Source organism: Onychostruthus taczanowskii, unplaced genomic scaffold (genome assembly GCF_017590055.1).
Source record: "Onychostruthus taczanowskii isolate IOZ18803 unplaced genomic scaffold, ASM1759005v1 scaffold21, whole genome shotgun sequence".
Classification (NCBI taxonomy): Eukaryota; Metazoa; Chordata; class Aves; order Passeriformes; family Passeridae; genus Onychostruthus; species Onychostruthus taczanowskii.
The window spans coordinates 8,974,797-9,002,520 of NW_024499351.1; the positions used below are offsets into that span (position 1 = coordinate 8,974,797).

General features: G+C 39.3%; 3 protein-coding genes across 5 annotated transcripts in view; 2 read left to right on the forward strand and 1 right to left on the reverse strand.

Annotated features, from left to right (window-relative positions):
- Positions 1-311, reverse strand: part of CNST (consortin, connexin sorting protein) — a 55,282-nt gene extending 54,971 nt beyond the window's left edge. For 2 of the 3 annotated variants that reach the window (XR_005952669.1, XM_041404484.1), the window contains exon 1: positions 163-311. The gene's annotated coding sequence lies outside the window, so the exon portion shown is untranslated. The remainder of the gene's footprint in view (positions 1-162) is intronic. The other variant, XM_041404485.1, reaches the window with a different exon arrangement.
- Positions 312-327: 16 nt separating this feature from the next.
- TFB2M (transcription factor B2, mitochondrial) lies at positions 328-11,042 on the forward strand. Its single transcript, XM_041404487.1, has 8 exons — positions 328-707; positions 1,548-1,636; positions 2,559-2,712; positions 3,131-3,279; positions 5,004-5,093; positions 6,115-6,177; positions 7,379-7,530; positions 10,260-11,042. Exons 1-8 carry the CDS (start codon positions 413-415, stop codon positions 10,444-10,446), a joined length of 1,179 nt encoding a protein of 392 aa, XP_041260421.1. The 5' UTR covers positions 328-412; the 3' UTR covers positions 10,447-11,042.
- Positions 11,043-16,566: 5,524 nt separating this feature from the next.
- The window catches only part of SMYD3 (SET and MYND domain containing 3), a 383,240-nt gene continuing 372,082 nt past the window's right edge, over positions 16,567-27,724 (forward strand). Inside the window, exon 1 of the mRNA XM_041404314.1 lies at positions 16,567-16,962. Coding sequence (XP_041260248.1) covers positions 16,799-16,962 — 164 coding nt within the window. The 5' untranslated portion in view covers positions 16,567-16,798. The remainder of the gene's footprint in view (positions 16,963-27,724) is intronic.

Consider the following 27,724-nt stretch of genomic DNA (forward strand, 5'->3'; position numbering starts at 1 on the left):
ACCGGCTCCTTCCCGCCGCCCGCCCGGCGGCCCTAACCCGCCCCTGGAGCGCCCGGTGGCGGCCGACGCGAGCAGAAGGCGGCGGCGGCGGTGCGCGGCACCGGGGGAAGCATCTCATCTTCCCCTCTTCCTCCCGCTGCGGATAAGCCGCTGTCAGCTCACCTCAGCTCCGCGGCGGCTCGGGCGGCCGGGACCCGCCAGCCGGCATGGCGTGGAGGCGCGGGGGCCGGTGCTGCCGCAGGCTGCCGGCGGTGCGGGGCGGGCACCATAGAGAGGGCGGGCGGCGGGCGGAGAGCCCTCCGACGGCGGAGCGGAAGCGCGCTGGAGAGGCCGGGCAGAGGAGGAAGTGACGCCCCGGTTACCGCGGCGATCACGCTCCCGGAGCTGGAAGCGCGGCGCGGGCGGCGCGGCGATGCTGGCGCGCCGGGCCCCGCTCGGCGCCGCGGGCTGCGGCCGCCTGCTGGCAGCGGGGCTGCGGCCGCTGCTCTGTGCGCTGTCGCCGTGCTGGGTGACGGCGGGGCGGCAGTACCCGTCCCTGCGGGTAGCGGAGCCGGCGAAGGAGAAGCGGCTGGTGCGTAAGGAGCAGCGGAGCAGCCTCGTGGTCCGCCGCTTCATCGCCTGCCCGCAGCTGGCGCGCACCGTGCGGCGCTGCCTGCAGGGCGGAGCCGACCCCGGCCCCCAGCCCGTCCTGCTCGAGTTCGCGCCCGGTGAGCTGCCCGAGGCTCCGGCGCGCCCCAGTGACCTTGGGGGGTCAGTGCGAGCTGCCGCCCCTCGCCACCGGCCCTGCTGGCACCCCGGCCCCGCGGAGCGCTGGCTGCCGCTGCGGGAAGGGGCCGGGGCCGGGGCCGTGCCTCTCCCGGGATCTCGGGCGGGGGTGGTAGCTGCGCTGCGCTCCGGCGCTGCCCCGGCCGGAATCCCGGCGGGAGGATGTCCCGGACCCGCGGCCCGGCACCTTCCCGGGACATCTGGGTGCGGGCCGCGGGGTGTGCCTGGGGGGCTCGCTCAGCAGAGCTTGGGGGATGAGTGAGGGTGCAGTCTGGAGGCTTGAGGCACTCGTGTTAAAACTTTGCTGTAGAGTGACCAGAGGTGGCATTTTCTGTCAGGTAGTGCTGTGGTTTTGTAGGCGAGCTTTATCAGTAAAAGCACACCCGGGATTATGGGCTATGGCAGATCCTCTGCAGTTACCTAATAGTTTGGGGTTTTTTGTTTACATTTCTGCAGAATGTGTTTTAAAGGTAATATGAGTAAGGTTTCCCAGTATATTTCAGTTGGCAGAAGAAAAAGTAATAGAAATATTCGAAACGTTATCTTCAGTGCTGCTCAGGATCTAATTGTAACGCTGTGCTCAGTGTAATACAGTGAGAAATCTCGGGCAGGATGCCTGTAAATCATTTCTCTAACTTGTTCTGAAGTGTGTTTAACAAACACAAGCTATCTCCTGTTGAAGGTCCCAAGTGTTGTGTTGGAAAAATCACTAAAGGTAATCACTATGAAACAAAAATGTGATCCTAATTTTTGGGGTTTTTTTCTTTATTTTCCTACATCAGGTCCTGGGATTTTGACTCGATCTCTGCTTGATGCAGGTTTTAGAGTGGTAGCTCTGGAAAGTAACTCAGATTTTTTTACAGACTTACAGGTATACCTTTGATTCAGTTGCATGTTTCTGAAACAAAATTAAAGGGAAAATAAGAAATTAGCTTAAATTGTTGTGTAATTGTTCAATCAAAAAGGAATTAGGCAGTGGTTGTTACTTGCAACATCTGACATAATGCCTAATAACAGTATATAGTTTGGCATTGTACATCACAAATGCAGAATATTTTAAAATTAGTTTGGCATTTTGTGTATGTAGCAATTCAAGGTCATACAGAGTCTATGCATAAATAAAATTTCATGCATAAATTTGAAACTGATCGGAGCCATTGTAGATGTTTATGCTTAAGCTAGAGTTCTGTATGAAGCTGCAAAAAATTTGTAAAAATACTTTTTATTTATTCTGATTATCTCACAGTTTTATTTAATCTGTTTTCCTACAATTGACATGTGTTGTCCTCTGCTGCTCACCTGGCCTTTGCATGAATTCAAAGGGGGTCAGACACAGAGCTGCAGAAGTTGCTCTAGAAGGTTTGCATTACAGTGCTAGTTTGGAACCAATGACTCACCTGACTTAAAATGTGTATAAAATCCTCTCCACAAATATGAAGAATTCTAGTTTCAAATTGTTAAAAGAAGCTGTTTACTTAGTTTAGTAGTTTGTGTGACTTTTTACAAACATTGCAGAACATCTTACTAATTTAAGAATGTGGTTTAAAGCTCAAGTTGAAGAGCACAAAAAATGTCAAAATGCACTTCACAATGAAGGGGGCAATTATTTTTATCAGCTGAAAGAAAGAAGCTGTTCTTTTTATCAACTGTAAGAAGCAGCTCTGAGGTTTGACTCTTGTTGACTGGGTAACAATTTTAGGTAATGCTTGAATGCATTTTTGTGTTCAGGTTGGGTGTTTTGCAAAGCTAGTTACCGTATCCAGATTTCTTCAACTAAAGGTATTTTTATTCAGTCCCTAGAGGATAGCCTGGATGGGCAGTTAAAGGTGATTCATGGTGACTTCTTCAGAATGGATCCTTTGGCAAAGGGAGCTTTGAAACCACCTGCTGTGTCTTCTGACAAACTTTTTGAAACCCTGGGTGTAGCAGCAGTTCCTTGGAGGGCAGGTATATGTTTATAATCCCACATGTTACAAACACATATGTTTGAAGGGTGCATAGGCAGTTTGGCAAAAACTTTGGGATTTGCTTGAGGTATATGTTCTGTTTAATACACATGCTGGATTAATAGATGCGGTTTTCTACATTTCAGCTTTGCTTAAGACTCATGATAGCTTCAGAACCCCCTCCCCCCCCTCCCCATGGCAATATCAGATAATTAGGTGTTTTCTTGTAATTCAAAGTTTTTGTCTAATGCAAACTGGGCTTAGCTTTGACTAAGGCTTGAATTGTATTCATTCTTGAACAACATGAACTCACAGACTTTCTTTGCTTAGTTTTTTGTAGTTTGGACATAAGAATTAATGAGATTGTCTAATACATACTGCAGAATTTTAAAGATACTTTTTGCTATTGTGGGAAACAGATGTGCCTTTGAAAATTTTTGGAATCGTACCACAACAGTTGGAAAGAAACAGACTTTGGAGACTTCTTTTCGCCATGTATGAATGCAGTTCCATATACAGATACGGAAGAGTAGAACTCAACCTCTTCATAAGTGAAAAAGAGTACATGGTATGTGCAAGGCATTTTACTGGTAGTGAAGGTGTAGTGCTTCACAGAACACAAACCCACTTATATTGTATACTTAATGTTTTTGCTAGTGAATTTTTTTTCTACAGAATTATTAAGTATTGTCAGTTTCCTAGTTGTCTGCTTTATGCAGTGATAGCACTATTAATTTGTATTGTATACTTAATGCTTTTGCTAGTGAATTTTTTTTCTACCAGAATTATTCAGTATTGTCAGTTTCCTAGTTGTCTGCTTTATGCAGTGATAGCACTATTAAGAAACATTCTGTTGTCATTTAACCACGGATCTTAAAAATGTGAAGACTGGTCCCTGAGAAGTATATGCAGCAGCAGACTAGCTGCTTTCCATGGTAAATTGTGAAGTGATTAAATTCTGTGCCATGCTTTTGCAACAAGTTTGTTTACTAGTTGCGGGTAGTAGTTAATGAAGACTTAATTCAAAACACAAAAATGCAAGTGAAGAGGATTCCAAGTCACTAAATACCAATACAGTGAGATGCACTTGTCCGCTTGAGTTGTTTTGTATGCAGTACTGAAAAGAATAGAAGCAAAATACAATTATTTACACTCCTTTTCATTAATGCCCTATACACTAAAGTGCAGAGCCTTTTCTAGATTACATATTCCTAATTTAAGCTGTCCCAAAATTCCAGAACTGTACTTCAAGGATGACTTTTTTTCCTCCCCCCGCCCCATGAAACTGGGAGGTTTGTACAGAGTCATAAGCCTTTAATTACTTGAAGTAGACAAGGACTTCCAGGTCTGCTTACACACAAGTGTTGTGTCTAATGCCCCACTGAAAAAAAAATTAAATGTCTTAAGTATATTTGTCTGTGAAATACCAGTTTGGACACCACTGAAATACTCACTTGTGTGGTATGTTGTAATGGTCAGATTTTTTACTAAATCCAGGGCAGCCTTTTCATTTAAGGCAGTCCCTGTTTCATGGGTTTTTTGTTGTTTTTTTTTTTAATTAACTTTTCTGGTTATAATGTGAACTCTGTTACATAAGAAGTGTGTAGTAAAAGCTATTTGAACTTTCTTTAACTAGACATTCTTGACTCCTTTTTGTTGGTTGTTCTTGCTTTTTATCATATGACAAGACTGTGTAAATCTATTACACAAAGTTAAATCTTCCTGCTATAATTTACTTCTTCCCTTGCCCTTTTTGAGAATATTCATAAGCTTTTCTTTTTTTGTTGCCCTAAGAGTTGTTTGATTTATAACATTGATGAGAGTGATGACTCTGCAAGTTGCTTAATGGTCAGCATGGTCATCTAATGTTTTACTTACTCTGCTTTGTGTGTCTTCTTGGGAATATTATCTTATCAATGCAAACTGATAACTCTGCCAAAGTTACGGTTTTTATATGAAATCTAATCCTTATTTCTCTTCTGTGTGAAACTTCTCTGCCTTAAAAGGGACCAGAAAGTATATGCTGGAGAGTCATACATAGTTCTGTTATCCAAATAACTGCTGTGAAGAAATACTTCAAATATTTCATCTTCTAGCCCTGTCTTCTGACAAGATAAATTAAAATAACACAAAGCACATGTTAGAGGCCTAATGTAACTTTACCTTGGAATTTTAGACTTACCTGAATTTCTTGTTGTTTTTTATATACATATATATATATGTGAATTTTGCTTAGATAAAGACACAGTCTTGGTTTTTGTAACAAAAATTCTTGCTCTGCCATTTTTTTAGGTATTAACAGCAAAGCCTGGGAAGTCAAAGATCTATCAAGCACTTACTGTACTTGCACAACTAGGGTATGAAATTGAACTACTGCATAAGGTAAGAGTTTTGTACCAGCTGATATGGCCTAATGCTGTGTATGGACATGCATTTAGTAAAGGGTTTATAGTAGTTTACCATTGCAAACTAATTGAAAGCAATTTGATGTTTAAATCAGTTGGAGAACTGTTGGAAAACTTTCGTAAAAAATTAAAACAATCATGTTTTGTGTATAACTCTTTCAGTTAAGCAACATTCTTATTCACTATGATGTCAGTGTTTTCACTGAAAGCCATTGTACTCAAAAACATTTATTCTCAGATTCTAGTAGACAGAAAAAAAGATGTTTACACACCAGATAAACCTTTTCCATTTTTCTGATGGTTGTGTGAAACTAGAAGTCTGCTTTTCCAATCTGTCATAGTCTGCTCTTTGTCATATCCTCTGAATTTTGCCAACATATATGCTTTTGACTTCCTAAGCTGTGTTCAGTAGAAATTTTTTTGAGTCTTGCTGCTTTAATGTTCTAAGTATACCTGCTTCTACAAGTCAGTACCTTCTTACCTTGTGAAACATGGTATGGTTTAGTTTTAAAAGGTTTTTTTTATGTTGTCCCCCCAGTTCCTCATGAGCACATGGCCATCAACTTTCAGTTAATGTTTTTCAGATTTATCTTTGTGCTCTGTTTTTCTAGGAACCTACCATCAGAGTTTAAACGTTTTGCTAATCTAAAATAAGGTTTCACTGTCTATTGTCTTCCAAATACCTTATACTACAAGGTATACATTAAGGTAAATATTAAGAAGTTGAAGAATAGTACTTTTTGAAGGAGGTCACCTGACTCACAGGGACAAAGTAGAAGTGGAGGCATTTGATGTCTCTTTTGCCTCAGTCTTTAATAATACTGACAAGCCTTTTGCCTGCTGCACCTTTGTAACGTGCTTTAGCTTGGCCAACCTTGAATTGCTCAGGCAGTTGGACTACATGATCACTGTAGGTACCTTCCAACTAAAATAGTCTATTCTATTCTAACAAAACACTTTAATTCCGTAATACATAATACCTTTGCTTCCTCCCATAGGAACCTTGGTCTTCATTTGCAACTACTTTGAAAAATGGGGGACTGGCAATACCAAAAGCTGGGGTAAGATTGTTGTATATGCTTTTCTTCTGAAGATGCAGCTAAACTACTTTTAATGAAAGGTTAAAGTAACTTTGTAGCAGCATCTACAGATGTGTTTTTTAAGAACTGTTCTAATTAAAATTTAGGGCAGCACAGAGATTCATCAAAAGTGGAGTGAAGAATTGCTATTTTCTTAGAAACTGAAATAAACTAGTATCTTTATTGTCTGTGATGGAAAAAATATAGTGAGTAAACAGCATAAAGGAATATGAATAGATCAAGTATTTTTCAGAGAAAGTTACTGATAGTCACATCTACCTGCTTGAACAAAACAAGTGTTACCACAGTTAATAACACAATCAGTGTGCTGCTAGTTTTGGTTAAAATAGTTATTCACATGTCTATTATAGATTTCATGTGTAAGTTAATTGTGGAAAAGCATGAGTCTCCGAACTTAAATCTGGGAAGTGCAAAAATATTTAGTGTAAAGTTATTTACTTCTCTCCTTTGGAAAAGTAATGGTGTTCCTTTGTATAACAAAGGAATATTCTTATTTAATTCTGATAATATAAAAGCACTTTTACTTAATATTTTTGAGTTTCATGCTCCCCAGAAAACTGCTATGGTGCTGTATTGAGTGTGGTTTGCAATACTTCTGTAATATGTGACTGGGTGTGCCTTGTGTGCTTAGTTGTGTTGCTGGAAAGCCATGTGGAGAGCCCCATCAGGTGGGCTGTGCAAGACGTACCAGGACAACTTCAGAAGTACAGATGTCAGCTCTAATATATCCATTGCTGCCAATACAGAAGTGCATTTATTTCCTTTGAAGACTCCACTTCGTCCCAGTTTTACAAAATCCTCATGTTGCGATAGTGTCTTAGTGTCACTCACATAATTGTAGCTTTATATAAAAACAGCAGGTCTGATACCTTGCATAGGAATACAATGAAAACTCACATCAGGCCTGTATTGTCTATTTGAACTAAGAAAGTCCATTTTAAAAATATAGAAATAAACGTCAAGTGATAGTATGTTTCTTCTGTTTTCTATTTCTTTTTCTGTTTGAGGCACAGGGAGGTGAAGCCTCATCTTCTGATGAAATCATCTTGTTAAGACTTATAATAAGAAATATTACTGATGGCAAAGATGAAACTCTTGGCTTAAGATAGATACTGTATTAAAAAGTGATTTTTTTCAGTGACTTACTCTGTTTTTCTTGCAGCGGCTGCCAAATGACCATTTCTGTTTGGTACGACTGACTCCTCAGCAAAACCTTTTTACAGGAGGCTTGAAGCCCTCAAATGCATCTACCTTTATTTTCATGGTGAAACAGTCTTTTGCTAAACCTAAGTCTAAACTAATGGATAGATTAAAGTAAGTAAGAAAGAATTACAGTTTTTATACTTCAGAGAAATATCTAAAAATATTGAAATATGTTCCCAAAACAGTGTTTATTTGCATATGAAATACTGCCTTATAAAAAAACCCTCATTAATTAATTTTTAATTAATCATCAACATGTAGAAAGAAGATTTCATTATGGAACCTACTATACAGTATTTTGGGGACCATTCCTGTCAGGAAGGTTGGAAAGTATTTAGAATGTATATTCCTGTACCTCCAATGGAGCTTAGGTCATGTATCTGTAAGAAGTTTTCACTTATTTTACAGACACAAAGTCACCAAGAGTTTTGCAGTTACAGAAATTAAAAGCTGAAAGAGATTCAGCTTACAACAGACATCAAAGTCATGCTAATGAAAACAGCTGAAGGTTATAGAAGGTGGAATGGGGATGTCCTCAAATGGCTGTTACCTAATTAAAAAATTAGGCTTTAGACTTTACCAATTATACAAACTATTCATGTTTTTTTATGATCAGTAGATTTCTGTTTCTCAGAAATGGAAGGTGTTCACAGTCTGGAAGGCATTGACTTCTTGCTGATGAAAATATTGAATATACTTCTCATTTGCTGATAGTAGGTTATGAAAGTTAATTTCCAGAAAGGGGAAAAAAATAAGCTACTAAATTACAGTAGCTCTCTTAGAAAGAAAAGTGGAAAGAGCCTTAATGGATTTCTTTCTTAAAGCTCAGTGGTATACCTCATCTCCACTTGATCCTTCAGCCAGGAAGTTGAAGACTTCTAATATGCATCTTCGGTGTATTTATACAATTCGTTCCTGTCTGGGAAATAGTTAATGTATGTGCACATTTATGAAAGTATAGCTTTCATAGCAAAGATGTAGATGGGGGAGGGTGGATACATCTGTTTACCTGCAGAAGAAAATACCTGGGAGGTGTAAGTCACTAGTTCATGCTAAACTGAGTCATCCTTGGCTTTAATTTCTCTAGCACTGAAACACCCTTCTTAGGCTGTAATGCCTGTTACCAACTTATGAATTTAGGGTGGATGAGGGAGAGAGATCACCCATCCTGTAATGAGGAGGTTTGTGTGGTTTGGTATTGTCTGTGTGTGCTGGGGGCTTTATTTGCTATTGATGTGTTTTAATAGCAGAGGTTTCTTCCTGTTTGCAGTATAGATTGAAAGTAACTTGTGTTACAAGAAGAGGTTAGCTTCTTCTAGAGGCTGTGAAAGAGTGAAGTGAACCTTCAGATAATGTTTCTTGCTTTTCTTGCAGCGGCTGCCAAATGACCATTTCTGTTTGGTACGACTGACTCCTCAGCAAAACCTTTTTACAGGAGGCTTGAAGCCCTCAAATGCATCTACCTTTATTTTCATGGTGAAACAGTCTTTTGCTAAACCTAAGTCTAAACTAATGGATAGATTAAAGTAAGTAAGAAAGAATTACAGTTTTTATACTTCAGAGAAATATCTAAAAATATTGAAATATGTTCCCAAAACAGTGTTTATTTGCATATGAAATACTGCCTTATAAAAAAACCCTCATTAATTAATTTTTAATTAATCATCAACATGTAGAAAGAAGATTTCATTATGGAACCTACTATACAGTATTTTGGGGACCATTCCTGTCAGGAAGGTTGGAAAGTATTTAGAATGTATATTCCTGTACCTCCAGTGGAGCTTAGGTCATGTATCTGTAAGAAGTTTTCACTTATTTTAGAGACACAATAATAAAGTCACCAAGAGTTTTGCAGTTACAGAAATTAAAAGCTGAAAGAGATTCAGCTTACAACAGACATCAAAGTCATGCTAATGAAAACAGCTGAAGGTTATAGAAGGTGGAATGGGGATGTCCTCAAATGGCTGTTACCTAATTAAAAAATTAGGCTTTAGACTTTACCAATTATACAAACTATTCATGTTTTTTTATGATCAGTAGATTTCTGTTTCTCAGAAATGGAAGGTGTTCACAGTCTGGAAGGCATTGACTTCTTGCTGATGAAAATATTGAATATACTTCTCATTTGCTGATAGTAGGTTATGAAAGTTAATTTCCAGAAAGGGGAAAAAAATAAGCTACTAAATTACAGTAGCTCTCTTAGAAAGAAAAGTGGAAAGAGCCTTAATGGATTTCTTTCTTAAAGCTCAGTGGTATACCTCATCTCCACTTGATCCTTCAGCCAGGAAGTTGAAGACTTCTAATATGCATCTTCGGTGTATTTATACAATTCATTCCTGTCTGGGAAATAGTTAATGTATGTGCACATTTATGAAAGTATAGCTTTCATAGCAAAGATGTAGATGGGGGAGGGTGGATACATCTGTTTACCTGCAGAAGAAAATACCTGGGAGGTGTAAGTCACTAGTTCATGCTAAACTGAGTCATCCTTGGCTTTAATTTCTCTAGCACTGAAACACCCTTCTTAGGCTGTAATGCCTGTTACTGACTTAGGAATTTAGGGTGGATGAGGGAGAGAGATCACCCATCCTGTAATGAGGAGGTTTGTGTGGTTTGGTATTGTCTGTGTGTGCTGGGGGCTTTATTTGCTATTGATGTGTTTTAATAGCAGAGGTTTCTTCCTGTTTGCAGTATAGATTGAAAGTAACTTGTGTTACAAGAAGAGGTTAGCTTCTTCTAGAGGCTGTGAAAGAGTGAAGTGAACCTTCAGATAATGTTTCTTGCTTTTTAATTTTTCACAGAAAGAAATGCTCCATTATGATTTTGTTTGTTTGTTTCAGTTCCTGGAGCTTGGACAACAGTGACAGGTTACTGAAAGCACTAGAAATTCCCAAAAATGCTGTAATGTGTAACTTGTATCCAGAAGACTATAAGCGTCTTTTCGAGGCTTTGCAAAACTCCGATTTGTTTGCTGAGAGCTTCTTCCATGATGAAGTCTTGGCAAGTACAAGGACCATGAACTTATAAATCTAAAGCTTTTGGAAGATCACCTTTGCTTCTGGAAGATTACTTTGATAAAAAGTGATTTAAATAAAATCGGAGATACTGTTAGCTAGATGATTTCCTGTCCAAACAGGAAACATTTAGCAAGTAACAAGAGCCCTTCTACTTAGGATGAAAGTAATGAATTCACAGTTATCTTTCACAATCCTGTCTGGAATGGACAAGCTTTGCACACAATCATATCAGGAATGGACAAGCTTTGCCACTTCTGCAGGGGCTTATTAGCTCATGCTACTTTGGGATGTACTGCTTAAATGCAACTTTTTGTTACACTGTTGCTGTGTATTTACAACATCTGAAAAAAGTTAACAGACCAAATTATTCTTTGTTTGGTTTTTATTTTAGTGCTTAGTGACTTGAATGCCCTTTTGACAGATTCACAAAATACAAAGGTCTCTACCACCACTGAGTCTGCAACATTGTCTGCTTTTCTGAATTTGCAGCCTAAAGTCAATAAATGTAATAAACTAATAGTGGTATGTTAATAGAAGACAAGGTAATGACAGGGTGATAAAATATTAACTAGGAGTTGCTTAAAATAAAGATTGTGATATCCCTGAGGAAAAGTTGTAACACTTATTTCTTTTGAAAATAACAGGGGCAAAATGTACTAGTCTGTAATACAATACACAAACATCTACACATGCATAGGGATTATTTTAGGTCTGAAAGTCATCAGAATATTCAGTACTGTATGAATAATTTTAAAAGTCATCTTATTTGAACCCTCTACCAATATCTTTAATGCATAATACATGTACCAAAAAAATTACTCAAACCCATATGCTATTAAAATTCTGTTTTTAGCCATAGTACTCCATATGGCAACCCGTTCCTAAATTCTCTTTCTGTTTGACCATGTAACTGTTCTGTTGTTGTTCAACAATGCTGAGAGGTTGTACTGTTTTTGTGTTGTATATTGTAGCCTCTGGAAAGAGCTGTGGCAAAAAATACACTTCTTTAGCAAAGCGCTAGTTTATAAAATGCCATTTTGATGAAGGCTGAGTTATTTTCAGGCTGTGAATAACAGTAGTGCCCCAAACAATGAAAACAGAATTGTATTTATTAAGGTTAGTGTGAGGTATAAATGTGATAAGCATTCATCTCTGCCTTCCTCCTGCAGTTCTGGCTGCAGATGACAAAGTGCCTTTGAGCAGCCTCAGTTCACTCTGCTAGCTAGGCTGCAGCTTCCTCTTGAAGCTGCTGCTGAGCTTTTGTAATACTACAATGAAACTCCTGGAAAGGCTGAGGCTTAATTTGCAGTCTGCCTCAGAGCCTTGCTGGTGTTCTGGTGCAGGTTGTGAAGATTTGAGGCTTCCTTTCTGCTTACATCTCTGACTGTTTCAGAGACAGTCATAGTTAACTGTCAGTGAATGGCAACCTTGCATTAACAGAAGGAATTCCACCTTTTCCAGTCTCATTAGATGGTATCTGTCTTATCTGCTGTTCTGCAAGACTGCTCTGTCTCTTGGCCTGGTTCCCCACCCCACCTTGAATCAAAACACCTTGCTCTTGTTGCAGCAAGATGTCTTACACCTCCAACATACCAGAAGTATTCTATACATGAAATGTAAGACCACCACTGCCTAAATAAATTTCTTCAACTGTGTGCTGATAACATTTCAAACACAAACTGAGAGAAAGAAATTTGTTTTATTTTGATGCTGCTGCGAAGCAGCACTTAATAATCCAATGCAGAGACTAACAGCAGGAGTCTGTAAGTGGAAGGAATATTGCATAACTGGGGACTTGAAATGAGATTTAATGCTCCACAGAAACACACCATTAAGGCTAAGTGTAAGCAATGTTTAGCCTGGATCACAAATGTGAAATAGAGATAGAAATGCCTGCCATTATAAAAATTATTTTAGTATTCATGGAAAAGATTGAAAATTACTATTGTATATGAATAAATACACAGGAAGTGAAAATTAAGTAGGTCTATATACTTGATCAATTGATGCTATTCACTCAGTAATTCCTACTGTTGCAGGATTTTAGCTTTTGTAGGATAATGTTAAACCTTCACTTCAATTTCAAATTTTAAATTGTACATAAAGGCTTGTCATACATTTCTGTTACCATTTTAAACCAATGCTGTACTATTTGTGTTCTTTTCCTTTTCATAACTCTTTTTCCTCAAGACTGATTTAATACTTGAACCTCTGAAACATGAACTACATGTGACGCACTATCTAGTAGAACACTTTTAAATGTTGCTCATGCTCTTCCAATTATTTTGAGGAGCTGCCCAAAAATGGTGTTTGGCACTCCCTGTTAAAGCACCAGTATATCATAGCTGATATATTGATTGTAACTTTAGAGATGCCAAGTCTTTTCTAGTGGCCCTCATCACTTGTGCCATCTGTCTGGGAAAAAAAAATTATGACTGTGCTAGAAATTGCCTAAGCTCTTCCTACTTACCTATATTTAAATCATAACAAAGCCAAACAGAGACAGAAACAAATTTGGTCCAGTTAATGAGAAATTTTGCCACTTGGAATTAGGTCAGTTAAGTTGAACTCTATATAGTCAGTTCACTTTTGATCCAGAAGAAGGGTTTGTGACCTTGCAGTAATTAATCCAGTAGATGCTGTGATAAGGGGTTGTTACGATGGAATGTGTCTGTACTGGCTGTAAACCTGTTCAGCACTGGACATTTTAATAATCAGAGCTCAGCCTTGCAGGCTAATGATAATGTTGATGGAAATATCAGCACAAAACTTGAGAAACAGATTGTGTGGTATAGTTTAGGATGTGCAAATGTGATGGGAAGAAACTGAGGCTTCCTGAGAAGCATGTTGAATTAATTGTTTTGTCAGATGAACACAATCTGTTAGGCTGTAGATTGAAAACTCTGACCTGAGCTTTGTAAGACATTAATTAGCAAAGCTATACCTTTCTTCTGTAAACATTGAGAAAAAGGAAATAACAAGTAACTTTTCCAGGAAGGACAAGTCAGAGGGAGATGTTCGCTCACATTATATCCTTGTTTAACAGCTATTGCATCTTTCCTTGTGTGGGCTGTTCAACTTGTCACTGCTAAAAATAGGCACACTGACTGTCCCCAGCAGATAGAACACAACATGCAGCAAGCACAGGGAGCCCAAGGGAAATTAGGAATAGTTAAGATACACCAAATGAAACAGTCCATTACTCATAATGTAAGTCTCTAAGCACTGATGTGGTTGATCCTATTGATACAACCCCAAATAAACAAACAGCTCAGAACTTCCTGAGCTTGCTTCTGTCATTTGAAGGAAATTGACATGTTTGGGGCAGGGAAGATACAAATAAAGTAGAATGGTTTGGTAAATTTCCCAGTTAAAAAAAACCAACAGATAAAATCTATGTGAATGAATTATGTCCTTAAAACGCTTAAAAATTATGAATTTGTGCTTAAAATGCTTCTGCAGTGATTTTTAATTTAACATTCTAGAATAGATTTTTCACTAGCACACCAACACTGAAAGTATGAGACCTCTTCAAGAGATATGTGTTCATAAAAGATTTGTCTGTATTTACAAGCTTTCAACTAATTGATAGCTACTCTATGCTGTGACACAGATTTTGTACAATCCAAAATTTAACATTTTGTGTTTTGAACCATATTTTGCTCCCAGAAAAAAAAAAAAAATCCATTTTGTGCTGGGTTGTTTGGAATGGCTACTGCAGATTTATGAGTAAGGAGCAGAATTTGAATTATTTCATTACTGCAGCTGTTTCTCTAGATTCATGTAAAACACGCAGTCCTGAGATAGAAAGCTAAAGCTCCATGACGGTGTCTCCTGGCAGTAAGGATGTATGACTAATTCAGCAGCATCAGCCACAATTAAGTGATATTTCCTACAAAACTGCCCTCATTACACTCCCTGACAGCTTCTTCCGTCCAGAATGTGTCATGCACTTCAAACAGCTGCTGAGAAGTCTGACCTGTTTAAGTCTGTGTGTGTCTTGGTCATATTAAAATACCATGCTGATAACAGGGATTAAATTCAACTAAATATATTCTTGGGCTAAATAAGCACTTACTTACTAGGATATATAGCCCTACTATCATTATGCTTTCGAGAAAATTCTGACTAATGATTCCAAAAACAACTTATCCAAGTTGGGCATTCCATTGATCACCATTGCTCAAAGACTGTTGAATGGCCCTCCTAGGCAGATTTGTCACTAACCTGTAGACGTAGATATCCAGAATCAGTTCTTCAGGCCCTTCACACAGATGCCCAAATATCCAACACTACATTAAAATGTTCAATGCTGAGTTTGAAAGCTTATCTATACAGAAAATTACTGCAATTATGTTTTCATATCACTTGAAATGCAATGTCAGCTAAAATCTGTTTTCAAGTTTGTGAGGCTTACTTCCTGTACAGCTTATGCCAAGCTGATGGAAGTCCCTTTCTTCAGATATACATACTTCAGATCTTCCTAGAGTAGCTGGGCTCTTCAAGGTTGTGATTTTAATTTTGTTTGTGTGTCAGTGAGACAGAACACTGGCATTCCCTCAGATGTGTTTTGCAAAACTTTGCAAGGTTTTTTTTTTGTGTTACTGGACATATAAGTGAGAAAACCTGCCAAGAAAAAAAAAAGAGAAAATAATGAAAATTACATCTGGTATTATATATTTATATTGGCTCTTCCCTGAGTGCACTTTTTGCAGTTCATGGGTAGCCCTTTAGGTTCATGCTTTTTGTTTGACCATTCATTTCTTAAATTTATCCACTAAGAGAGGCAGATGTTAATTTCTGTTATTAGCGGGCTTGTTTTTCATACAGGTTTTGGGTGATGCGTGCTTAGCAACTAAAACAGCATAGATAGGAAAATGCAGAACATTTAATAGGTGAAGAAGTAAAGCATAGAGGCCAAATAAAGAGGTAATTGCCTGATATTTTAATAGCTAATAAGGTTAATTTTTGAGAAAGTCACAGTATCACTGTAATTTAACACATTTTAAAAATTTACTAGAAGAGATAAAGATAAGCATAGTAACATTCATAATGATTTCATTAACAGCTAGACTGCTGTCAGTTATTTTGGTAATGAATTACATCATTGCATCATTAAGCAAATGTCAAAATATATTTTTCTGTGAGAATCCTCTGGCTTTATGTACCTTGGTTCTTCCTAATAGCAGTGTTTTAGATATGCATATTGCCATTCCTTATCACCTTGTTGCAACTTGGATGAAAATAATTGCAGACTGAAATAATAGTTACTGAGAACAAAACAGAGTGGTTTTAGCACAGCTGCTTGGCAGAACTGTAAGGTCTATGTCTCAGTGTTCTTTGACAGCACGAATCAACACTCCTTTCCAAAACACAAGCCCTACCTCCCTCTATAGGCCTGATGAGGAAAACCAAAGTCGATCTGCAGTTTAGCACATTTAGCCTGCATCATGAGTGTAATCTCGTAAATGAATGAACATTATGCAGATCCATACAGAAAGCACTTATTTCACGGGCTTTGAGCAGCAACATTTCAGATTAATACTCTTATTTAATTCTGCAAGGGTCTGGCTTTTTCTATTGCCATTTTTATCTGACTCATGGTTTTGACAAAAAGTATCTGGTGTATCGGGTGCATTCTCAGTGAGAAATACCATCAGAGTATAGGTGCAGCTACTGGCCCAGTCACATTTCTTTGCATTCAGATCACAGTGAGATCCAGAAATACACCCAGATGCCAGCTCACAAACAGCTCAGCCTTTTCGGGGATGTCTTTTGACTAAATCATTATCACATCCCTTCCTTTGTAAACCAAACTATTTAATATTTTGGGCGTAAATATCTAAAGTGAGGGTGCCAGGAGGATGGAGCCAGGCTGTGCTCCGTGGTGCCGACAATACGACAAGAGGCAATGGGCAGAAACTGATGCACAGGAACTTCCACCTGAACATGAAGAAAAGCTTCATTACTGTGTAGGTGACGGAGCACTGGAGCAGATAGTCCAGAGAGGCTGTGGAGTCCCCCTGACTGGAAATATTCAAGATCCCTCTGGATACAGTCCTGTGCAATGCGCTCTGGAATGACCCTGCTTGAGCAGCGCCGTTCCACCAGATGACGCACTGTAGTCCCTTTTAACCGGACCCACTCTGGGATTCTGTGATATGTATTATCAGCTGCCTCTCCAGGCAAGGGGCTGCGCTGGCCCAGGACACGCGTGTGCCGTACTGCCGGGCTCTAATCGCTGCAGGCCCATCCCCGCCCCCGGCCTTGCCCTGATTTAAGATGGCGGCGGCCGCGCCCGGTCACGTGCAGGCGGGCGGGGCACCCGCGCTCTCCTCTCCGGTGGCGGCGCGCGCGTTAGGATGGAGCCGGCGGCGCTGGAGCGGTTCCACAGCCCTGGCAAGGGCAGCGGCCTCCGCTCCCGCCGCAGCGTGCGGCCCGGAGAGCTGCTCTACAGCGACGTGCCCTTCGCCTACGTCCTCACCAAGCAGCAGCTGGGCAGCGTGTGCGAGCGCTGCCTGCGCAGGTACCGGCGGGAACGCGGCGCTCCGCAGCCAGCGCCGCCCCTTCCGCCGGGGCGGGGCCGCGCCGTGCCTGCGGGCCGGCAGCCCGCGCCCCCAGGGAAGCTGGCTGTGGCGGGCGGGGTGGGGAGCGTGCTCCGGAGCGGAGCCGGCCGTGCCAGGTTCTGCGGCTATGTGCTGCCGGGGCTGAGGTGCGGGGCTTGCCGCTTCCTGCCGCTGTTTTTAACTGGGGACTTTTTTTTTTTTTTCAAACTGCGTTTCTGAAGTTGTCGTCTCTTGCCGGGCGCTGCTGTTCCTGGGCGGTTTCCCGGGCTGGCCGGAGGCGGCGGTGCCGGCGTGGCTCGGTGCGGTGCCGGCGTGGCTCGGTGCGGTGCCGCTGCTCCGCGCAGTTTGGCGGTGCTGGGAGGGTCCGGCCTCCGCTCGGGGAGTCCGGCGGGGCAGAGGGAGCTGCGCCCGGCGGCTCGCAGAGCTCAGGAGGCGCCCGCCTTCAGAGCTCCGTGTCTGGGTTATCCCGTACAGAGCACGTGGCTTTCAGACATGCCGTAAATAAATGCCTGCCTCCCGTAAATCCTTACCGGTGGAAACCGACAAGCGCATAGTGACTTTCTGTGTTTGTTTAGAAGGAAACAAGCAAAAATGTTTTTTAACCTTGAGCAGTTTCCCGGCAAGCTGGATTATGGCAGAGCTGTTAAAAGAACATCTGTATATTAATACCTGAAACATTCTGCTAGATGAGCCAAACCCTTGTATAATTGCCAAGACGTGAAGAAGAGAGACAAGAGAAAGTTCGATACTACTAACTTTTCTTTTTTAGATTTTTGCTTTGGTTTGATTTTTGTGGTTTGTTTGTTTGTTTGTTTTTTTTTTTTTTTTTTTTTTTTTGTAAGGGGATTTGCTCTGCTCTAATTTCTTTGTTTTGTTTTTTGGTTTTTTTTTTTTTTTTTTTTTTTTTTTTTTTTTTTTTTTGGCCAGGGGGAAGGGGCTTATTTTGAAGGTATTTGAAGTTTCATTTGTTGAAACAGACCAGGTGATTTGCTTCATGTCTTTTACAGGCATGAGAATATTTCTCATTTAATCAAAATAAAATCTGACAATGTATTCCAGGTGATGCTTGCATTTTATAAGAGGCACCTTGCATCTTCAGCATATTGAAAAAAAACCCCAACCAAAGCAAAAATCCAACGAAAATTCCTCCAAAAACCCCAAATATGCACCAAACTCAAAAGATTTTTGGCTATTATGTCTGTGCTGTCTGACTCCTGACATCAGAGTCCTTCAGGGTGGTGACTGAACGTTTTCTGCTTGAAGTTCTGAGAGGCTGTAGACTTCAGAAGACAGGCTGAGTGCAACAACAGGTGGAATAAAAGTGAATCTGGATGTAGATGTCTAGCCAGGGCATGTTTTGTTTGGAGAAATAATGGTATTACCAGCTTGTTATATCATGAGATGCTATTAATTTGTTGTTTTGGTTTGTTTTTTCTATATAGTGATAGCAGTTAAAGTAAGAAAGGTAAATAAGGAAGTCAAAAATATATCTCCACCAATCTGTCTTCCTTTGCAAAATATACTGCGGCTATACAGTTATATACAGAGAGTATAGATCAAGACTGTCCAAGGTGACAAGCTGACATTTATCTGATTAAAGGATATATGTACATCCATACAGAGATACCTTTTTTTTTAATGTATAGAAATTAGGCAATTAGTAAAGTACTGCTAAACTGTGAAATAGAACGGTTTCATCGATCTGGTTGAATCTGGTGTGGTCTTTTTTCAAAGTGAGGTGTCAGAGAAACGTTACTGTTCTCTTCCAGGACTACAGATAGCAGTCACATTGTCCACTACTGTTCCTGTTTTTCACTCTGATCTTTAGGTGGCAGTACAGGAACACAAATTAACAAAAAGTCTAGTTCTTAACGTTGATTTAGTGTTTTAGCAATCCTTTTATATATGCAATTAATGTTTGAGGCTTTATACTAATATGTAATTCTATACTTTTGTCTCTCTGCTTGTAGTAGTGAATGTTGTTTGATGCAGTTTTAGGCTGTGTGAGAAGTGCTGGGTGTGCCAGAAGATGGGTAGTGAAGTGCAGAGTATCTTCCTTCCGGACTGCCTGCTGAGAGGCAGCAAGGTCTTGCCAGGATTTGGGGTCACAGGCTTGTTATGTTGCTGACTAACTCTATGACCTTGGGCAAGTTCCTACAGCAAGGGTCTGATGTACCAAAGCAGGCTAAGGTTGGCTGTTGGGGGCAGTTTGTTTTGTAAAGGAAAGCTCAGATAGTGCAGTAGCTCTGCTTAGTCTTACCTCAATTAAAGTGAATATTATTGTGGAATTAAAGTGCTGAAGTATTTATATCCAAGAGCATATATATATATATATACACATACAGTTAGTGCATCTAATGGTAGAAAGATTAATAGCCCTTCCTTATCTTATTGGGCTGTTGGTACTATTTTGATAGTGACAGTAAATTTTTTAGGTCTACATCGTATGCAGAGCAGGTGGCAGATTTTTGTCACTATCTCCTCTTTTGTGATTTTTGTCTTACTTCAAATAACCCTGTCTTTTCTAATGAAGAGGATCATGTTGTTTGTTTTTTTTTTAATACAAGGCTGGGCTAAAATGCTCTGCTGTAGATGGTTTAATACAATAGCATAGCTGTTTGAATGGTATTCTGGTAGTAATTATACAAAATGCTGCCCTGAAATAGGAAACATAAAGATTTGCTCTGAAATGCAAGTTCTGATATAGTGTTGGCAGTGTGTATTTCTATGGAAGCAGTGTCTTGGTAGAACATGATGTATTGCATGATGGTATGTTTTTTGCAACAGTATCTGTAGTGTGACAAAATTGGAATGGCCAGCATCTTTTTCCAACAATTTCCTGCTGAATGCAACCAAAAAGATTTTTTTTCTCTTGATAATTAAAAGTTTTCTTTATGGGTTCTTCCATGCTTTAATACCTCTTTAATGTTGGTCTGACTCTCAGATTTTGAATTGAAAATATACCCAACCTATTACAGATTTGGAATCAAAATGAAGTGGAAGTCAATGATATCTTTGGTGTTTGTTTGCTTTTCACAAAACGTTTCTCTGATGCCTTGGAGTTACAAGAATCCACTGCAAGAATATTTAAGTCTTAGTTGATACTTAGGAGCAAGCAAACAAACTTTATAGAATCCAAGTCTCAGAAAAAGTAGAAAAAAAGAGATAACACCACTCTATTTCAAAATGCTGTACCATTTATGCTTTAAGGGAAATTAATATATGAGAATAAGGGATGAATAGCATTATGTATAGACTATGAAATAAAAGGATTTCTTGTTTGGGTAAGGGCAGAAGTTCAGACTCTGGAAGTGGGTTAAGGGGAAGTATGAATGTATTTTTGGATGTCTGCAAGTTTTCTAAACACATTTAGAAAGAGAAAAAAAAAGCATTAAAGGTAGGAGTGGTGATAAGCTAGAGGGGATGCAAACATTATTGCAGTATGGGAAATATAACCAAGATGAATAGTTGGGTGATTACAGTGTACTAAACAGAGGCCAGCAATCGTCTGCTCCTTGCTTGATTTCACCTGATTTAAAAATAGCCAAATGGAAATGCCTTTACTTTCAGAAGTGTGCATTCAGTCCTGTATCTTCAGCATTGACACACTCTTAAATTGGCTGCTTTGTTATTATTCTATATTATTTCTACGAATACGATTACTGCTACTAAGATTCATCACCATGGAAGTTGGCATACCATTGTTAAAGTCTGGAGTGTCCAAGTTAATGGCAGCCCGAATGTACAAAAATACCAGTAAGTTTTAACCATAGTATGGAATTTTTTAAGGGGGGAGAAGCAGCATTTAAGTCAGAGAGTGACAAGGGGAGTGGTTGTGATTGTGTGATCCTTCCTATGACTGTGTGGCTTAGAGTTGTGTTGTTCTGCCTGAGGAGAGCTGGTTGTTAACTGTTCAAGTGTACCCTTTGCACACTGCAGCACAGAAGTCAAGAGAGGAGAGGAGCTCATTATTTCGGCTTTCCAGCAATGGAAATTTCTCCATGAAGGTTCTCTCATTCAGCAATAGCTAAGATGCTTCCTTAAGCACCAGAGTGTCTCTTTTTGCACAACAGCAGAGTTCTGCTGCTTCCAGCTTTGCTGGGTGGTTAGGTGCAAACTAATGGATGCTCTTTTTTTATGTGATGTTTTGCATATGTGTGACTTCCAGTAATGCACAAGGCTGTGAAATCTACACTGCCTCCGTATTTATATCTGAAAAAATACTTCTGTTGCTGGTTAATACAGAAATAGATTTAAATGTAGGCTAATTTCTTGAAAACATCCTGTTTTGTTGCTCTAGGTGTTCCTTGTATACGTATATTTTGTTCTACAGGGATTCTCGAGTGTGGAAAACAAATGTTTGATTCTTTCATTCTTTGACTTTTAACTTTTCATCAGTTGTCATCAAATGAAGACCATTAAGTATTATAGCTCTTTAGATATAAAACAATATCCATGTTTTATAGTTTGCTTGTATAAAACATTTTCTGGGGTTTCTTCTCTCCTGTAGAATATTGTATTTCCATGGTTGTTTATAGAATGGAACAACAATGCTTTTAAAATTCCTTAAACATATGTAAGAACGTAATTCTTAGACTTACAACATAAATACATAATGCTGGTCAGCATGACTTGGTGCCATGTCAGTAAGTCAATAAGGTTTTTTAAATGTGAGCTATATGATGTGTTTGGTGTCCCTTCACTGCCAGTCAAAATTCTAGACAGAGTTCCAGTAGTTTTCAAGATGCATAACTTCTTGTGGAGTACAAGAATATAAAAAAAAAAATCTTATTAATCACAGTGTGAGTATTAGGAGCAATTATGTTTTTGTGCTTCCAGGATAGGATAATCCTGGGAATAATAGCCATAATTTGATGGAGCTTTCTGACAGTTAGGAGTGAAATTGCAGCGCTGACTCTTGATGTACCTGAAGTGTGAACTGAGAGCAAAGAACGTGAAACAAAATTGTATGTGAGACAGAAGCTATACAAAGTATCATAATTTCAGGTTCTGTGTACATTTGTCATAATGTTTCCCAAGACCTGAGAAATTGAACACCACCACCACCAGTAACGTTTCTCTCTGTAGCTGAATGGCAGTCTGAAAAAAGGCAGCATTTTCCTTGGAAGAGACGCTCCTTTCCCCATCTCAACTTCCATAGTGTTGAAGCAACTTTATGAAAAGCACTATAGAAATGGGGTTTTTTTTTTCTGCCCTCATGGTAGCTGAAGCCATAGAAGTGGCTTTCAGGCTGCTGTCCCGTGCTGCCAGCAAAGTCTTCTGTGAGATGGAGTGAAGACAAAGACTGCTTTCCTCCAGTGTCCTGTCCAGAGAAGGTCTGTAGCAGACATTAGGTTTATGGTCTCCATCTCCCATTCATTCTTTCTGGAGTCAGGGGGAAGAAGGAAGCTCTGGCATTCAGGATAGCATTCATAAGAAGTTGTCCTGGCCTGCCTGTTGGTTTGGTTTACTTCCCTCACAGCATCCTGTTTAGTGTGTCAGGAGTTCTAGTGGACCAGGAGTTTTGTGTGTTACTGTTAGCAACATCCCTTGGTGAGTGCTTTTGACCGACTGTTTATTTATCCTGAGGGCTTGTTTTGAGAATGTAATTCAGGTTCTCTTAGCTGTAAATCCTTCTTTTCATTGCCTAGTATTTTGGTCTTCAGTTGGTGCCTCCTCACTGCTTTGGGTACTCTGGGCTTGCTTTAGGTAACATATGGGTCACTGCTAATCTCCTTCCCTTCCTCCCCTGCCCTGTGGTCTCAAGACTGTTGTTCATGTCTGCTGCTGCCAACCTGGCTCTGCTCCTGTTAATAACAGGAGAAACAGAAAAGGGAGAGGCATTGTTAAAAATAAATTCTCTCAGGTCAAGAGTTTTTATTGCCATGCCTGTCATTCATGGAAAATGAAAATTTTAGGCATGCTTTAAAGGGCCCTAAAGCTATTACTGTGTTGGGATTTTGTGTATACAATTTTCATGCTTATACTGCTCTGTAATTTGAAAGGTATGGTATCAAAATTGTTGTCCTGTCAAGCTGTGACTGACCATTTAAGTTGTAGCATTGTTGTAGATTTTACTCAATTTAGGTTTTGCTGTGTATCTGCAATGCACATCTGATACTGTATTTATGTTCTGCATGGTGCAGTCCCTAATATGAAAGTTTTAAAATATTAATATGCTCTGCATAAATACTCTCTGCTTGTGGTTATTGGTAAAATGATGAAAATAAGTTTGTGGATTGGATTGTCTTTAGTATGCATTTCCTTAGGTTCATCTGTAATTGTGCAAGTACAAAATTTATAATCAGCACTAGAAGGGAAAACATGAGTGATTAAAGTAAGGTAACCTCTAGGTAATGTAACAACATGATTAGTTCCAGATATTTCCCCCCAAAAAATTTTAATTATGTGTAAGTTGCTCAAAGTTTTGTACTGCATTAGGAATTTATTGTTTAAATTCTTTAAGAACTGTTACTGATATCTTGCACATAAGTATTGGAATTCATGAATTGTTAGTGGTTACTTCCACTAAGTGTCCTCAAAAGCCACTCTGTGATTTTGCCTGTATGGTGTATGGAATGATGCTGTTTTCTCTTGAAGAACCTTCTTGTCTTCAGAACCAGTTGCAACAGCTGTTTTGAATTATCCAAAATTAGATGGGTGAGACTGATAGAATTTTCTACATGTCTCTCCACCCCAGGCATTCATGTTTTGAAGTGGGTTATGCATGACAACTTACCTGCTGTGCTGGCTAGGAGCTGCAGAAAGGGCAGACATTCTTATTGACTCTCCTGAGTCCTTGTTCTCCTTCCTGCTCGCACCTTCCGCTTCTCATTTGCCACTTTGCTGCTCATATGACCTATGATACACCGGTGCAGAGAAATAAACTGGCAGAAAACATACTCTAGCAAAATAGAAAAGTCTTAGTGCCCTTGAATCAGCTCATTGCTGGGGGAACAGAGCTGAAGTGGCCATTGAACAGGGGTCAAGGTCTGATGGTCAGGGCTGTGCAGTCTGGTAGTAGCTGGCCTTTAGTCTGCTGTAGCTAAAGATGAAACTCTAAGAAGGACAGTTAGAGGAATGTCTGAGCTCTTATGGATGTCTTTAGGAGAAGTAGGGCTTTCAGGTGTGCAGGATTGACTGGCTTATTAGTGTTGAGGACAATTTTTTCTGCCTTGTACTCCAGCCTAGTCCTGGACTGTGAGACGCCACCCTCATTTCTTTACCAATGTTTCAGTCATATTTTACTTCCTCAGAAGCATATCCTAGCTTCACTTTAGCAGAAGAAACACTGCAGACATTTGCAGTTGAAGTCTTGGTTCTGTGGGAGTTTATCAACTTTTCTGACTTTATTTTTGAAACTGATTTTACTCATTTTGGGACCTGTGCTTAATTCCAGCCTCTGTGGCTGACTGGGAGATTTCGTTTCAAGACCAAGTGAAAGTTTTGGATCATTCCCAAGGGTGTCCTGATGGCTGTAGGGTTGGTGTCAAGTAATGCAATTGGTTGAACTCCAATAATTCCTGTGTCAACTCAAGCTGCAATCCCTACTCATGCAATGTTTAGCTTTCCTGTTTTTCATCATAACTGCTAACTTCCTTCAGCTCAGCTTTGCTATTAATTTCATTTTTCAACCTTAAGTTGAAATGAAAGACTGAGTATTTTTTTTCAATAGGTAGGAAACACAAATTTTGGCTTCACTTAGGGCAGGCTTGCCCTGGTTGTTCACATAGTGTTTGTGTGCTGCCTATGTCATCAGGTTTAAATATTCTAAGCAAAAAAGCCAGCAAGTGTGTTGAGCACTACTTATGAGGGTGTGATTAGGGGTGGTTATGATCTCAGATCACAGAAGATGTAGAATGCAGAAAAGGAGTAAAAGACCATCACTAAGTAAAAAGAGGAAATGAAATCAGTCTTATCAACTGTAAACCCCTTCTTACAACTCACCCAAATATGGCTAATTTATAAAATCTAATTCAAATTTCTCATTCAACTGCTTGGAATGTGCAATGGTGACCTGAAAAGACAACTTCTTGGGTGTTGGAATTCTTGGTAGTGGGAAGGAGCGTGGTAGAATAGGGAGAAAGAAGTTGAGATGTTTGGTGGAGCATGGTCCTCAGGGAGGGGGGATTTGTCTCAGGAAATACTGAGCATGAAATAAACTGTGTTTCTTAGGGTAAAATACTTGTTCAGTGTATTTTGTGCTTCTCAGGCAGAAACTTGTTTTTATTTATTAGTCAAGAGCTTGAAAGCAGCTCACTTTAACATAAAGGTTCAAACTGGAGTGCTGTCTTGGTGGGGTTTTTTTTTGTTTGTTGGTTTTGGTTTTTTTGTTTGTTGGTTGCTTTTTTTTTTTCCCCCCCTTTCTTTCCCCGTTGCATTAAGTGCTTCTCCCTGGTAAGATAAACTATGACACCTTTCCTTCTTTTTGTGGGCTGATGGCTGTTTTCCATCACACAAATAGAGCCTGCTGCTCCTTCTGAGATAAGTGGCCTACCAAGGAAGACTAGCTGTGTATAAAAGTATATCTCATAAATTTTATCTCTCCCATTTCTATACACCTTGTGTGTGAGAAATAAATTCCACCTTGCAGATCATTGAGTTCAAAATCTTTATTGAATATTGTATGGGATGAGAAGATTTATGCTAGGCTAGTACACTACAGTTTAATTTCATTTGGAAAAAAAATTAAGATTTTTTTGATCGAACTTTGGATACACATATTTTAAGAACTGAGTGAATGTTGGTGTGGGTTTGTACTTTGTGTAGCTGGCTTTGATTTCTCTGGTATATTGACTCCAAGTCGTCCAGCTGTTGAAAGTATCTTACTCCAAATTTCTGAAAAAGCAAAAACAGACTGAAAGATTTAAAAGAAAAAAATGAAGTGGGACAGAAAACCACTTCAGAGATTTATGGTCATAAGCATCTATGTTGATTTAGCAAATCACACTGGCTATTCAGCTATTTGTGAATTTTATCCACTTGTCATATTAAAACAGTCATAGTAGTTGATACTCCTGCACAACAGATGGAATAGCCATGGAAACAATTTCTTGAAATACTGTATGAAACTCAAGATGTGGTGATTGATTTATCAGAAGCCTTTGCCTCAGGAAGAAGAGGCTATGCAGCAATCCACACAAGATATGTATAATATCAGGTGTAAAACAGATACAGCAATGAAATGTATTTTATCATCAGTAAGATAATTTACAGTATTATGTTGGATCTTCTGTTTGTTTGTTTGTTTTTGTTTTGGTTTTGTTCCACAAAATAAGCACATCATACTTAGGTAAGTATTTCTTACTATAAAATGTCCCTTTCTGTGGCTAAGAAAGTAGATGAACTGGGCTGATGAACACTAAGGAGTGACAGTTATAAAAATAGCAGAAAAGTTATAGAGGCTCATAGTTAGCAACATAGTTGCTGAAAGAAGTTAATTTGCCACTTCGAATGGATACCTAGTATTTTATTAGACATGTAATCAGTCTATTTCTTTTATGTGGGTTTTGCTGCCAATTAATACCCTTTGCTGCTTTGGCAGTCATTTTGATTGAATTGCACTGTCTGTTTTATATGACTACTGCTTTATTCTGTGTTCTGATATGTCAAAATTACTTAAATTCAGTTTTTAATGAAATTCTATAAGGAGTGCAGGCTTGCTGAGCATTGTATGCAAAAGAATTAGACGCATCTAAAGACTTTGAAAATTTGGCATGGGGTTGTTTTACTGAATTCGCCTTTCTGTTGAAAAGTGTACTGACAAGAAAATCCAGTTACATGTATATTAAATATGACATGCGTTGGATTCATTAGTGCTGAGTTAATGCCCCTTATGGAATTTAGGATAAAACAGGAGTGGATGTGTGGGATTTTGTGTGTGTGTGCTGAATTATATATTCAACTAATTTTTCATTGATTAGGAAGTTCCTGGATTTTCCAAGATTATATTTTGATGGTGTTCGTTTTATTTGGTAGTGCAGGGAGCATTTACTGCTCTCTGGTGCTGTTCACTGCATTTTTAGAAATTCCCTTTGCAATAATACATGTCATATTACTTTTGTTCACAACCCACTAGTAAGGACTTCTTGTCATTTTTCTCCTTTCTTTTGCATGGACATGGAATACAGCTTGGGAGAGGAGGAGTCAATAAAATCAAAGAATGGCTGTGCTTACCTCTTTTTTAAAATGTCTTGCTCATGTATAAAACAGAAGATATTGTCAGCTGATGTGTATATTTTAATGCATGTATGAGGAGCACGACAGATGAAGGATAACCTTGTAGTTTAGATACATAATTGGAGAATTAGAGCCCTTCTTTTGTCTTTTAAATTTAAGGTCTTTCCTAGATGACCAGTTGGAGAGAGGTTTGAGGTTTATTGCATTCACCCATATATTTAGAAATTGTTGATAGAATTTAAAATAATTTAAATTACGTTTGTATGTCACCTTAATGGCAATATTTGGCCTTAACCCTTGAAAAATCTTGAAAAGTGATTATAGGCAGCAGAAAGCATATCTGCTATAAATTTAATAGTACCACTAGAAACAGTCCAACACCAACAGGTGTATATGTATGCTTGGAATTAACATGGCATTTTAAAATTGGTAAAATACATCCTAATTATGCCAAAGCTGAAAGCTTTGCCATGCAAGACTTCATGGCCTGTGCAATTTTCTGGATGTTATGATTGTTCATTTCAGTTTCAAAAGCTGTGAAAC

Bases quoted from the DNA above. Each gene is read 5' to 3' on its own strand.
- TFB2M (XM_041404487.1), top strand. From the start codon at position 413: ATGCTGGCGCGCCGGGCCCCGCTCGGCGCCGCGGGCTGCGGCCGCCTG. The intron at 1,637-2,558 runs GTATACCTTTGA...ATTTTTATTCAG, and splicing joins ATTTTTTTACAGACTTACAG to TCCCTAGAGGATAGCCTGGA. The intron at 3,280-5,003 runs GTATGTGCAAGG...CCATTTTTTTAG, and splicing joins TAAGTGAAAAAGAGTACATG to GTATTAACAGCAAAGCCTGG.